Below are 15,175 nucleotides of genomic sequence, written 5' to 3'. Positions count from 1 at the left end.
TCTTTAGCATTTCTTACAGAATAGGTCTATCTTGATGAAATACCTCAGCTTTTGTTTGTCTGGGAAAGTCTTTTTTTCTCTGTTTGTTTGTTCATTTGTTTGTTTTTGAGACAGATTCTCACTCTGTTGCCCAGGCTGGAAAGCAGTGGTATGATCTCAGCTCACTGCAACCTCTGCCTCCCAGGTTCAAGGGATTCCTGTGCCTCAGCCTCTCAAGTAGCTGGGATTACAGACATGCACCACCACACCCAGCTAATTTTTGTGTTTTCAATAGAGACAAGGTTTTGCCATGTTGGCCAGGCTGGTCTCGAACACCTGGCCTCAAGTGATCCATCTGCCTCAGCCTCCCAAAGTGCTGAGATTACAGGCATGAGCCACTACTCCTGGTCTCTCCATCATGTTTGAAGGATATTTTTGTCAGATAGACTATTCTAGGATAAAAGAATTTTTTCCTTCAGTTCTATAAATATGTCATGCCACCCTTTCCTGGCCTTTAAGATTTCCACTGAAAAGTCTGCTGGCAGATGTATTGGAGCTCTATTTCATGTGATTTGTTTATTTTCTCTTGCTGCTTTTAGAATCTTTATTTTTAAACTTTGGGACTTTGATTATTAAGTGCCTTGAGGTAGTCTTTTTGGGTTAAATCTACTTGGTGTTCTAAACCTTCTTGTACTTGTATATTGATATCTTTCTCTATGCTTGGGAAGTTCTCTGTTATTATGTCTTTGAATGAATTTTCTATCCCTATCTCTTTTTCTACCTCCTCTTTAAGGCCAATAACTCTTAGATTTGCCCTTTCGAGGCTATGTTTTTAGATCCTGTAGGTATACTTCATTGTTTTTTTTAATTCTTTTTTCTTCCTCTCTCCATGTATTTTCAAATAGCCCATTTTCAAGCTCACTAATTCTTTTCTTCTGCTTCATCAATTCTGCTATTAAAGAACTCTGATGAATTCTTCAGAATGCCAGTTGCATTTTTCAGCTCCAGAATTTCTGCTTGATTCCTTTTAATTACTTCAGTCTCTTTGTTAAATTTATCTAATATAATTCTGAATTCCTTCTCTGTGTTATCTTGAATTTCTTTATGTTTCCTCAACACAGTTATAATTCTCTGTCTGAAACTGTTTTTCTAGGATTGGTGCCTGATGTCTTATTTAGTTCATTTGGTGAAGTCATGTTTTTCTGGATAGTGTTGATGCTAATAGATGTTCTTTGGGCATTGAAGAGAGGTATTTAGGTAGTCTTCACTGCCTGGGCTTATTTGTAGCCATCCTTCTTGGGAAGGCTTTGCAGATATTTGAAAGGACTTGGGTATTGTGATCTAAGCTGTAACTGCTTTAGGGGCACCCCAATCCCTATAACATTGCAGTTCTTGCAGACTCATAGAAGTACCACCATGATGGTCTTGGACAGGATCTGGGAAAATTCTCTGGATTACCAAGCAGAGACTTGTCCTTTTCCCTTAATTTCTCCCAAACATATAGAGTATCTCTCCATTCTAAGCCACCTAAAGCTGGGGGTAGAGTGACAAGCACCCCTGTGGCCACTACCACTATGACTGTGCTGGGTGAGACCTAAAGCCAGCACAGCACTGGGTCTCACCGAAGGCCTGTTGCAACCACTCCATGGCTACTGCCTATGTTTACTCAAGGCCCTGGGACTTTACAATAAGCAGATGGCAAAGCCAGCCAGGCCTGTTTTCTTCCTTTTAGGGCAGTGAGGTCACCCAGTTCCCAGGTGGGTCCAGAAGTGCCATCTGTCAGTTGGGTACTAGAGTCAAAAACCTTAGAAGTCTACCTGGTGTTCTATTGTATTGAGGCTGAGCTGGCACACAAACCACAAAATACAGTTCTTCCTTCCCATTTCCAAAAGCAGAGGAGACTCACCTCATAGCCACCACCACCTTAGACCATGAGGGGTACTGCCAGATTTCTGTCAATATTCCCTTAAGGTCCAGGATCTCTTAAGTCAGCTTGTCATGAATGCTGCCTGGCCTGGTACTCACCGTTAAAGGCAGTGGGCTCCCCCTCTGGCACAAGGCAGGTGCAGAAATGCTATCCAAGAGTCCAGTCCTGGATCTGGGGACCCCAAGAGTACACGTGGTGCTCTACCCCTCTGTGGCCATGCTGATACCTAAGGTGCAAGACAAAGTCCCCTTTACTTTTCCCTCTGTTTTTCTCAAGCAAAAGGAATTTTGCCCTGTAGCTACCACACAATAATAAAATAAATATACACGACCACTTTAAAAAATTAGAAAACTTTTTAATTACTCATATGAAATATCTCTAAAACCTATTGCTAAATAGAAAAGGCAAAATGCAGAACAGCATATGTAGTGTGTAGGCACTTGTCTATAAATAAAAGAAAGAAAAAATACACATATATGTGTACATTTGCTTGATAGGCATGTAAACAATCCCTGGCAGGAGACACAACAAAGTGATAACAACTGGTTGCTGAATCTAAGAGGTAACTTTTCTCTGCGTATTTTTTTTATACTTTTAACTGTGTGATTGTTTTATGTAGATTTTAAAAAATACAATTTAAATTTAAAAGAAACAAAAGTAATTGCTAGCTAGCTGAACATAAAATTCCATCAAAATTATGGATGATTTATGTCCAAAAATTGCAGATATGTGAAAAATTATAAATACCCATTAAGAAAATTATGTTTTTGAAGCCTTTCTGATTGGTCAGTGGGATTTAATTTTGAATCCTTTTCATCTCTTTCCTGGATGAGCCTCCTCTTCCACTTTGCCTCACCCCCTGCCTCTCCACTGTACACACACAGTTGGTTCTCCATACAGCAACCAAAGTGATCCTTTAATAAATGGAAGCCAAATGAGATTGCTCTTCTGACTTAAAACACTCCTGTGATTCTGCATCTACTCAGAATAAAAATCAAAATCCTTACAATGGATATTTGGTGTTCCCTGAACCTGAAGTACTCTTCTCCCAGATATCTACCTGGTTAACTCCCTTACTTCACTCAGGTCTCTGTGAAAATGCCCTCTCAACAGAGTTTCCTTGATACTTAAAATGGCACGTTACACCTAGTCTACCCCTTACTTGTCTTTATTTTTTATAGCACTATATAACATATTCATAGGTGTATCACTTATCTGTTAACACTAATATATATATATAAATTTATAATTTCTTATCTATGTCCCCATATTAGAACACAAGTTTCAATAGATCTGTATTCCACAACACTTAGAATAATGCCTAGAATATAATATGTATTCAATAGATATTTGTTGCATTAAAGAATGGACGGACCCTCAGTGTTACATTCCTCCTTTTAGAATGTTTTTCTCCCTCTGCTATATATACACATGCACACACACACACACAAACCTACATATATATATACATGCCATATACATGCCATATGTACACATATACATGCCATATACCTATATATGATATTCACTTTTATTATCCTCTACACAAGATTATAAGCTCCTAGAAGTCACAAAGCATGTCTTCTGAAACACCTATTACATGATACATAATAAAACATTGCTAAAATGAGTTGAATTAAAACAATTCACATTGATGATATCATATATGTATGACTTTTGTTATGACTATTATTGGTGAGTAGAACTTTTAGACAATATCACACAGAATCAGAAAGTGGAAACCCACTAGAATTTGCTGATTCTATTAAAATATTTTAGATTTTATTGGTGAATCAAAGTTATAGATATTATTATTTTTGTTTTGCCTCCAGCAGACCAATCTCTTATATGTGAGGAAGGTTGACCCAATTAATTTTGAATGAAAACTTCTAGTTTAATCTGGCAGTTTACTATAGAAACGGCCTTAGCATGACTCAGATGGACTAAGCGACTACAAAAGATGTGTTTTCATTATTTTCTCTTAGTTATATTGTGTTTTGAAGGTATCTGTTATTAATCTTTACATTTACACATTCCACTTAATTTTGAATTATAAGATATCTTCTAGGTTTTAGTAATTGGTTTAGGGTTTTGGAGTATGAATTTTACAAAAACCTGTTTTGTGAAACAGGTTTTCAAATGAGTAATGATAAGCAACTAATATATTAAACACATATAAAATATTACTAATGCTATTTGTCAACCAGTTCTCTGAGCATTGAACTTTCAAAGTTACTTTGCCACTTTCATCTATATTAAGGATATTGTTTGTCAAACAAAAGGAGACACAATGGAAATTCTAATTTTAGATTGATTTTGTATTATTTATGTAAATTTCCTTAATGTGGAAATCAAAGTAAGTGTAATACCTTCTGGACTGATTAAAATTTAATGTGTGGAAGCCTGGGAGCCTAATTTAAAAGACCATCAGAAGGCTTGAATCAGTTAGCTTATAGAGTCACAGCTTTAATGCATAAACTTGAATTATGTTGCATTACTTATCAATGAGTAACAAAAATTGCTCTTATGAAGCACACAATGGCAGTCTGTTTTCCCACTGAAAGATAGCAGGACTCTCAAACACATTAGCAACTTGGGATATAACTGTGAAAACACTATAAACTCTGAAATATCCTCCTTTATATGTCAAAGTAGCTGAGAATTATCAACTAAGAGTTCCCAATTTAATATAAGATGTGAAATTAATTTGAGGGAGATGGGTGATTTCTATTTTTAAATACTTTTGGGAAAATCATAAAATAAATAATTCAAAAATAGTAAGTAATTAACAAATTATAATATTTTGTGTCATATTATAAAATAAAAGATGGCCAGGCATGGTGTTGCACACCTGAATCTCAGCGCTTTGGGAGGGCAAGGCAGTAGGATCACTCGAGACCAGGAGTTTAAGGCCAGCCTGAGCAATATAGCAAGACCTCACCTCTCCAAAAAATTTTTAAAAAATAGCCAGGAATGGTGGCATGTACCTGTACTCCCAGCTACTTGGGAGGCTAAAGCAGGAGGACAGCGTGAGCCCAGGAGTCTGAGGTTGCAGCAAGCTATGATGGCCCCTCTGCACTCCAAGCTTGGTGACAGAGTGAGACCCTGTCTCTAAAATAAATAAATAAGCGAATAAAAAATAAAAGATATTATCCATGTGTTTTATTAAATCTCTAAAGTTCAGTACTTCTAAAAGATGAGGTCCCTATATTCATAATTCTTTGAGAAAATTAGATATTTTTATAAATTATAATGGTTCCCATTATTTCATATTTAAGATTATGTTAGTAGACAGAGAACTCATTTTCTCACTCTGGTATAACAAACAATATAGCTTATCAAGTGCATTATTCATGAAGTTTGTGATTTGCCTCCTCTTATGATTTGAGAGAGTGGCTAAAGGCATGCTTTGCCAGGTTTCATTTACTTCATGTGGCCTCCCTTAAGATCTAGTGCATATATTAAGAGTTTACATATACATTTATCATTAAATTGACTCAGATATGGATCCCAATCCAGAAAGTGAAGTAAATATACCTTTTAGAAATTCTAAAATTGTAATATAATTTAAATGGAGAGTTAAGCAGTCTTGCTTTCTTAAGCAAGATACTTCTTGATGAATTCTTAAATAAATTGTGATGATGTTAAATTGTGACATTAAATAAAAATCATTTTATTACTCATTACCTATGTTGAAAAATTCATATAAACCTACTTCCATTAGGTTTGTGAGAGAAAAATCTTTTTCAAAATAAAATATCTATAATTTACAGTATTCATTCATAGAATTAAGGAACTAATCATCTGAGATTAACTTTACCTTGGTACATATATAATAAACTTATTTATAAAAGAAGATCATTTTTCATTATGGCCTGATTTGAAGTACAGGAGAGAACTAGAGGAGAGAGAGAGCACAGAATTGAATAAATGGAAAGATTTGTGTTCAGATCACAGTTGATACAGCCAAGCTTAAATAATTGTCTCTCTTATGCGCTGTGCTACTCAACCCTAAACTAGTAACATATAGTGTCAGTGAATACCTAGGGGAAGAAATGTAGATTGCTGGGAATCATCTAAAATTAATAATCTGCCTTCCAGTAATCGAAAGTGAAATATAAAATTTACTGGGAAAATGAGACAAAATTTTATTCACTCGAAACTCCATTATAAGAAATGATTTTATTTTTTAAGAGCACTTTTTTTTTTTTACTATATTCCAGCTGATTTTTAACTCAAACTGCAGCATCTTTCTAATTCATCATGTAAATTCTGTCATAGTTATTTGGTCCATTTATAACTTCTCTATGTTTCTGTGTGTAAGTAATTCCACCAATGAGTCATGGGCAAGAAATATGAGCATCAAGACTCTTAGCTGACGAATAAACACATTTGAAAAATTAATTTCAAGCCCTCTGAAGATCTTAGCATTTTAAGAAGTGAATTTTGCCTACATTGAAGTTTTTTGATAATGTGATTGAACATGTGTGTGTGTGTGTGTGTGTGTGTAATGCTCATATATTCAAATAGTGATATTTCAAAGCAGCCATAACACAAGAACTGTAATTCTATCTTATAATATTGTTAGAATCTAAATTGGGCCCAAAAAGAATTAGCAGTCTAGAGTACACATCATTTTCTTCTTAGAAAGCAACCACTTTCACTTTAGTAACACAGAAATATTTGGAGTTGATGGGTTTTTTTACATCTATATTATAAAGCCAATAAATATAGAATGTCATAGGTACAACTCTGGCCTGGCACAATCCAGAAGATACTACGAATGTTGAAATATATGTGAATAGTGCCCTGCAGAGTTATGCAGTGTGATGGCCCTAGCCAGGCCATAGCAACCTGTAGCGTTTCACTAGCTATAAATTAGCAATTAGCAAAGACATTATGTCTTTTTAAGCTAAAAAGATCATAATAGTTATAATTTTGTCTGAACTTTGTTTTCAACAGATCCCAATAGATGAGAATTGAATGAAGTGAATATTAAAGCCAATAGTATGTCATTACTGATACTGCAGGCCTTACAATTGCAAATATCAGCAGAAAAACTTACTAGCAATCTTTGGATACGTAAGCCTTTCTTTTGGGTAGAGCTCGTGCTTCCTATATTGTAGCTTTGTCCCTGAGAGTGTGTGATCTTATGAAGGCAACAAGTATATGCAAAAAGCATTGCAATAGTAAAAACAGTTGTATCTTGAAACAGTGATTCAAGTAATTATTTAACTATTTCTCAGAAAACTTTAGTTTCTTAGTATGTTTAACTATAACATTTTAAGTGCCTTGCTTTTATCTCAAATAATTATTAAAGCTTCAATATAAATAACAATTAATTTAATGTAAGATTGTAGTTTGGAGCAGAGGATAAAATCTGTGATGTAAGAGCAGCATCTTACATCCTAATCATTTTCTATACAAAATGCCTACAAATAGAATATTTGATTTTTAATTGAAAACACCGTGATATGTTTCTGTGGTACAGGGAACCATTTTCAAGCTAGTACAACGTAGCAACCTTTCCCTGTTGTTCCCTTTATATCTCTATTCCAGTGAAACTGAAAAGTGTATATGCCCAGGAAACACTGTATAATACACAGGACTCAGTGCCCTAGCACATGTTGTTCCCTTTGCCCATAATACCTTCATCTCCATTCTGCCACTTCAGAGCCCAGCCCTTGCAGCAGAACCCAGCTCTGATACCCTCTTTTCATGGAGCTTCCTTGATTTCCTCAATCTGAAGAGATTTACCTCTCTCCTGATTCTCATATTCTTTGTTTCTTGGAACCTCCCATTTTATAATTCCGCCTTCTGCTTTGGATTATACTTATTTGTATGCTTGTCTTTTCTTCCAACCACCATTCTGGCAAGTAGGGGTCTTTGTTTTTAATCGTTTACAATATCTAGCCCATGGCAGGTACTAAATAATTTTTTGCAGAATAAATCATCAGGTTTCCCCTTTGTTAGTTTAGCCTGTTTTATGGTAGTTCATTTGACATATGTTTTATTTGGCATTTTAGTATATTGGGTTTTCCTGAAAATTAGCTGACCTTTGCTGTTTCCCTTGTAACACTGCTTAACACATTGAAATCTAAGGTCTTAGGAAAAACAGATGCCAGTAGTTTTAATTATGCACTTTCTTTAATTAAGGGAACAGTTCTAATTACTTTTTAAAATGCAAAAAAAGGTTGGTTCTATTGGTAAATAGGTAAGTATTTTCTCCAGGGCCATTGTCTTTCCCCAGTCACTTTGTGAGTTTTTCCTTCCACTGTTTTTTCCACACAAAGTGAGCACAGTTTAATGTCCTCATTCAGGATTCTAGCCATGTCTCTGAAGTCCAAATTAGAAATAAGGTAAAAATCAGGCCTTGCGCAGTGGCTCTCACCTATAATCCCAGCACTTTGGGAGGCCGAGGCAGGCAGATCACGAGGTCAGGAGATAGAGACCAGCCTGGCCAGCAGGGTGAAACCCCGTCTCTAAAAAAATTAGCCAGGCATGGTGGCACATGCCTGTAGTCCCAGCTACTCAGGAGGCTGAAGCAGGGGAATCACTTGAACCCGGGAGGTGGAGGTTGCAGTGAGGCTGAGATTGCACCACTGCACTCCAGCCTGGCAACAGAGCGAGGCTCTGTCTCAAAAAAAAAAATAAATAAATAAATAAAAAGAAAGAAAGAAAAGAAAAGAAATAAATAAGGTAAAAATCAGAAACGAGACCACAGTGAAGTTTAGAAGCTTTTGGGTTATATTTTTGTTTTCGAAGCACTAAGTTATCTCATTCTTTATCTTTTTTGTTTGGAACAATGGGGTTCTAAGAAATTCAAAGGATTTGAGAAAGTGAAGAGCTTTAGCAACAAAGTTTATTAATGGAAGAAAACATTCCAAGTTGTCATTTCCTATCAAAGCTATTCTTCTATCCGTGGGTGGTCAGGTAATTACCAGAGTGGCCTTCAGAGAAGAACCTATATGCTGATGAATTCTTATGTGAAGGTCAGTGTAGTAGTTTGGGTGACTCTAATTCTGGCAATTCTTGTGAAGAGGTTTCTTTGGTCACTGCCAGCTAGGGGCACAGCAGCACTTTAAGAGGGGAAGCAGAATGCAAGCCATTACTGCTAGACAAGCATGTGTCTGCTAATTACTCATTGGATGTAAAGTAAGTCAGCTTGGCCAACCTAGTCTCTTAGCAGTGTCACAAGAGCCATTGTTGATGGGCTTGACGTGTGTTGCCTAGTTCACAGGTTTTCTGGCTCCTGTCCTTGTTTCCTTCACTCCTCAATGAAGAAGATTCCTAGATAATGAAGTCAGGTTAATCTTTTGCTACTTAACAGTGTCTCAGTTTCACTTGAAGATTTGCCCAGCATTTAGAAACTGTTGACACTGCCTCAGACACAGTACTAGGGATAGCAAAGTGCCACTACTAAGAATACCACAGGAGAATGGGAAAGATGCCAAATATAAGGAAGTGGCACTTGCCATTCTGTCTTTATTTCACAGTCTTCCACTCCATTTTTCCCAAACAACAGTCAATAAAAGCTAAAAAGCCTTGTTGCACTTCTCTCCCTGACCCTGAACTCGAAGCAGAAGTGGATCATGGCTATGGAGAGTTTTTTCCATCTTGGCCAGTGAAGTGTCACTTAGCTGGATCCGTATCCCAAGTATTAATTGACGCTGTTAACTTTCGCCACTGATGCCAAGAAATAGTAATGAGGAAATGACACTGTTTATCTTGTACTTGGAGGTTTTATTTAGAGAACCATATGTTTCTTTAGCCAAAGGGCACTAAAGTAACACTGCACTATTTAGTGTACTGTGAAAGATGAGTTTTTAGCAGGTCTCCTGATACGTTGTAGAAATGGTTGTATATTTAAAAAGTTGAACTTTTTTTTTTTATTTTTATTTTTTTTAAGACAGAGCCTCACTCTGTTGCCCAGGCCAGAGTGCAGTGGCACAATCAGGGCTCACTACAGCCTCGACTTCCCAGGCTCAAGTGATCCACCCACCTCCTCCCCACAAGAAGCTGGGACTACAGGCATGTGCCACCATGTTCAGCTAATTTTTTTGAATTTTGGTAGAAACAAGGTCTCGTGATGTTGCCTAAGCTGATCTCAAGCTCCTAAGCTCAAGCGATACTCCCTCCTGGGCCTCCCAAGGTGCTGGGCTTACAGGCACTGCACCTGGCCTAAAAGTGGAACTTTCTTTACTCAACAGAAGGATCAGATCTGGTGTTTAATATTAGCATATTTCCCATGAATTAAGTATGTATTTCCTACTCATAGAAATTTCTATAGGATTAACTTATAATCCTTCTCTGAGTCATTAAAAGCAGCACACTATCTTTGTGTATATTTTTTACTTCTAATAAAATTATAACATTAACTTAGTGTAGATATGTATATGTATAATGTGGGTATATAATTAAATAGGGATATGCATGCAAGCATTTTATATCTACCATGGCTTCTCCACCCACCTGTGTGACTTTTTATAAGTTATTTAACTTCTCTATTCCCAGTTTGCCGTTTGTAAAGTGCTGGCCAATAATGCCTATTTCATAGGATATTATAAGGATTAAATGAGCTAAAATATGTAATGCATTTAGAATTGTGCCTGAAACAGTAAACTCAGTAATGTTAATGATTATTATATTATTATATTACATTATCAATTTTTAATTTTTATTTGCATATTTTCTTAATGTATAACTACCAAACTATATTAGTTGGATTCAAACATTCTTGGTTGGTAATAAATAAAGGCCCTAAAATAATGTTACACTTTTCTCCCCAAGTGATTTTTTTTTTCCAACTTGACAGAGAACAACATGAGAAGTCCTTGAGCAAACCAAGTAAGAGCAATGCCAAGTCAATTAAGATCTAAAAAGATATGTATGAAAAGATATTCAGGAAGTTAGGGACTATGTATAGTCAGTACAAGGCTATAGACTTGGGTGATCTGGGTTATATGCTAGGGAAATCACTGATACGTCCAAAACCTATCCTTAGATTACACTACTACCGAAGCAATATTTTTTCCCCAACCACCTGCCACCCTACAAGAAATAACACAGCAGAATCAAGGTACACTGAAAAACAGACTGTAGCATGAATCTATCACCAAGCTTCCATTTAAATGGGAGAGCTAATATATAGATATGATGTTTAACTCACTGCATGACTCTAAACACTTGTGACTGTGTCATCTATAATATTTGGCATGAATAAATTCATCATCATCATTTATGAGCTTAGGATAAAGTAGGCCTATTGCCCACCAAGATCTGGAAGTAATGCTCGCATTGAAGTGGTGCTCACCACCACCAGTTCTGCTGAACTAGCTATGGCTGGATGTCTGAAGATAGCAAAGCAACATGTCCTGGTAAGCTGGAGTGAAACAAGCAGGAAAGTCAGAAGAAACACTTCAATGGCACACCATAATCAACCTTAGATGGCTTAGTCTAATCATGGCACGTTAGAAGAGTGCTTTGTCTCTAGTAGTTAGTAGTGAAAGGGTTCCACTTAAGCAAAGGGCAGAAGGAGGATTGATAATAACCAAGTCTTCAAGAAATCAATGGTATTATTATAACAGGGACTTTATTATAGTCATACTCTCCACTAATGATTTTACCAGAAGAATCATATGTTCTCTCTGCTGCCTTCCTTTCTGTGTCATCTCCTTTCTCTCATATTCAATCTAACGAACATGTAATAAATAGCTGTTGCAGAAGTCTTCCCCATTTGGAATTTGTGTGTATCATCAGGCCTCTGCTTGAGAATCTCACCTCAGTGGTGACCTCCTCTACATAACTACACATCTAGTTTCCTTAACCTCATGTTGATGATGTTCCACCAAAAGGCCTATGTAAGCACCTCTCCAGCCATGGCCCTCACTGTTCCGGCACTCTAGTGTCAGTACTTTCCTTAGGTCTGCATCCTCCAACTAGAAACGTACTCTTCGCTACCAGTGTATATGGATCCCTTTCCTCAAATCTCAAATCAAAAGTTACCCATTTTAGGAAGTCTTCATTAATGCCACTCCCCTCTGGTCCATTTTTTTGTTGTCCTGTATCTCCCATAGCATGCATCTTTCGCTGTTTTAGCTCACCCTTGTATATGGATAGCTCTCCACTGAACTTCTTACCTCATGTATGTGTGAAACCTCATTGGGCCCTAAGGACAGAGACCCATTCTGTCTGTCCACTATCGCTTCCAGCTGCCTACCTACACACACACTTATCACCTGTATTCTGCTTGTTGAGGAGAATGAGTGGAAAGGTTCATTTAATCCTCTTTGAACACATACAAGTATATAAAGAAAACTGATGGTTTTTAAAGTTATTATTTCTTTAGAAATCCTCTAACAAAAGTTCATCTTGCTTTGCATAAGATTTGTCATCCATTTCACTTTTATAACTAAGCTAATATACCATTTATGTTTAGTTTTGTTTCTTTTCACTAAATACATGTTTATATTTTTTCAGTCTTTTCAAAATTCAATTCAAGTGAATATACTTAGATCCTTTTGTTAATGTATATATTAATACTAGATGCCAATAAGAGAAAAGCCTTGTTGTTTAGGCAGAGGAGAATTTTCCAAATGTCAGTAAGTTGATTAAATGTTTTCAAGGCTTGTTGTAATTTGTTTTTGTGTTTTGTCTTGCTCTTTCTTTTTCCTTTTGATCTAGTACTGAAGTTACAGTTCTACATATGCTCTGTGTATAAATGAATTTAACACTAACCACTTAGACTTCAGAATCACATCTGAGATCAGAAACAAGGGTTTGTTCCTACCTCCTTTGTGGCTTATATTATCTGTTCCTGTAACTGGAATCATCAAAATGGTACATGAAGTGTATGTAGAGCTTACCAAAAATTCAGTGTCATTTTCACTCAGTAGCACCTATTAACTTGTTTTGTCACACCAGTTGGTCTCAGAGCAGAGCCCAGAAGAAAGTAGACACGTGGCAAACAGGATTTTAGTTGAAGGGAAATGACTGTGGAAGGTCATACCCACTGGCATGGGTAGGACACTCAAAGCCGCTGCTGCCAGCCAATGTTTGAAAAGTAGCCCCAATGGGCACTGGTGGGAGGGCACTGATGACAAAGCTCACCTTTGTCACAGTTCTGCCCTAATCCTTTTGTCCACTCATATAATGTCTGATTTTTTAAAGAGCAGGTCCTTCGTATTATATAGGAGGTTTTGATATGCTATACCCTCTTAGGAACTGGTCTACCATTTCATGAAGTGCCAAAAACATAGTCAGGTACTGAGTTGTAAATGTCTGGTGCCTATGATCGAATGTATTTTTTTCCTGCATGATCATCCACTGTGGTGTTTGTAATTAGCAAAAAATGAGCCTGATTTGTTCTCCTTTGTAGAGCCAGGCCGAGGCCCACTACAAAGGAAGTAAACATGCCAAGAAGGTCAAAGCACTAGAGGCAACGAAAAATAAACCCAAAATGGTTCCTTCCAAGGACAGCGCAAAGGCTAATCCCAGCTGCTCCATCACTCCAATCACAGGCAACAACTCTGACAAATCAGGTCAATGACACTTTTTGTTCTTTACATTCTTCGTGTTTCTCCTGTTCCCCTGCCCTGACCCCGTTTTCCTGCCCTCAGTTGTTGCATGTTACTCTCCATGATTTGTTTTTGTGATACTAATATGTTTTCTTCACGGGAAGGATTATATGTTTGCACGGAATCTGAGCATTTGATATGTTTCCATTCCATGTTATTAAATATATACGTTTAAGTATATATGTGTGTATGTAAATATATATATAAGTATATATGCATGAAAACAAGTAGAGACTACTTGATCACAATGTGTTTAGACTAAAATCAGGAAATGGATCTAAAATACTGAGCTTATTACTTCTATTTATTTTATGTGTGTTTTTTACTATAGACTTTTTTAGTGAAGGACTCCTTAAACTTGTTTACTAATAGATATTTTTATGTTCTCTTACTGTAGTAAAAAGGAGTTGAGGAGCCAAAGGGGGGAACTTTCTGAGAGAGTGACATTACTAAATGAATCTGGAAATGTGCTTAGTAATAAAAGATGATGCTTTTTGAAGATCTTCAGAGTTCCCCTCAAAGTTACAAATGGACTTACATATTTTAAGGGAATGATTTCCAACGTTACGAACTGATTAACAGAAGACCTTTATATATAAATGGAAATGGGTTACTAGGTGAAATGCCTCTGAAGAAGAGTCTATATTTCATAGTCCCAGTGAATCGGCAGAATTTCTGAGTAGGTTCATTCAGTGGAAAGAGAAAAATATTCATTTTTGTAGCATGGATACCATGAAATTGGATGTTTAATAGGCTTCCACAATTCTCACATCTGCCCCTCTGGGCCTGTGACGGATATGTCATCTTGTTTCAGTGACTCTTTGAGGAACAGTGTCTGTTAAAGGAGACTAAGAGAGTATGTCCCTTTTTCTTATGTTTGATGCTCTGTTTAAGGGCCTCCCTCTTGTGGGAAACACACACATTTCTGATTCTCTTCTACTTCTTGAATCATTGGAGAATTTTAGAAGGAGACTTAAGACTGCTTTCCCGTGGCTTTTGGAGATGATCAAATCCATTACTGTAAGAGAAAGGTTCAGAAAACCTGTTCAAAAAAAGAGACTGTGGAAAAAGGGACCATTATTGATTAGGCCCTGTAGATGCTGGCTCCAAAAGCTCTTCAGCCTAGAAGGATTGAGCTAAGCTAAATTTGGTAATAAAGACTTTTTGTTCTTTGTACAATAGGATCACTAAATCATGTTATCTGATGAACAGATATAGTCATAAATGCCAGATTATTACATAGCATGTCTCCCTCTCTAAAGAACAAAGCCTTCTGACATATATTATCTAATTAGTCTTTAATCAATATCTATCAGGTATAATATCAAATATTATCTCTATTTTTCAAAATTGCAAACTGGTGAGGTAAACAATGTGGCAGTTATTTGCTGGTGGCTACCCAGTGTTTAGAAGAGCAGGAGCCTGCTGACTTCTTGCCTGGTTTCGTTTAATGCAGGATATCACTGCCTCTATGGAATAATACTCTGCAAAAGGTTTTGTTATCTAAATTATGCTCTTTACCTTCCAGCAAAACATATAAGTAAAATGATAAAACAATGGAGGTTAGTGTCACTCTATTCTTTCAGCTAATAGAACAGTTGGCAGGTACCATACATGTTACAACGTTGCTACTGAGTGAGCTCAGTGTTCCACTTAAGTTATATTATTATTTCAAAATTGGGTTGGCTGTAGG

The 15,175-nt window shown here is 36.6% G+C and overlaps 1 protein-coding gene across 6 annotated transcripts in view; it reads left to right on the top strand.

Moving 5' to 3' along the window:
* The window catches only part of ZNF385B (zinc finger protein 385B), a 422,583-nt gene that overhangs the window by 367,629 nt on the left and 39,779 nt on the right, over positions 1-15,175 (top strand). For 5 of the 6 annotated variants that reach the window (XM_030803393.1, XM_030803392.1, XM_030803394.1 and 2 more), the window contains one exon: positions 13,284-13,446. The exons of the other annotated variant lie outside the window; for it this stretch is intronic. In XM_030803393.1, coding sequence (XP_030659253.1) covers positions 13,284-13,446 — 163 coding nt within the window. The remainder of the gene's footprint in view (positions 1-13,283; positions 13,447-15,175) is intronic. 6 annotated transcript variants of the gene reach the window in all.

The sequence above is a fragment of the Nomascus leucogenys genome, chromosome 22a (genome assembly GCF_006542625.1).
Source record: "Nomascus leucogenys isolate Asia chromosome 22a, Asia_NLE_v1, whole genome shotgun sequence".
NCBI classification, from domain to species: domain Eukaryota; kingdom Metazoa; phylum Chordata; class Mammalia; order Primates; family Hylobatidae; genus Nomascus; species Nomascus leucogenys.
This window is presented reverse-complemented; position numbering and strand designations above follow the sequence as displayed.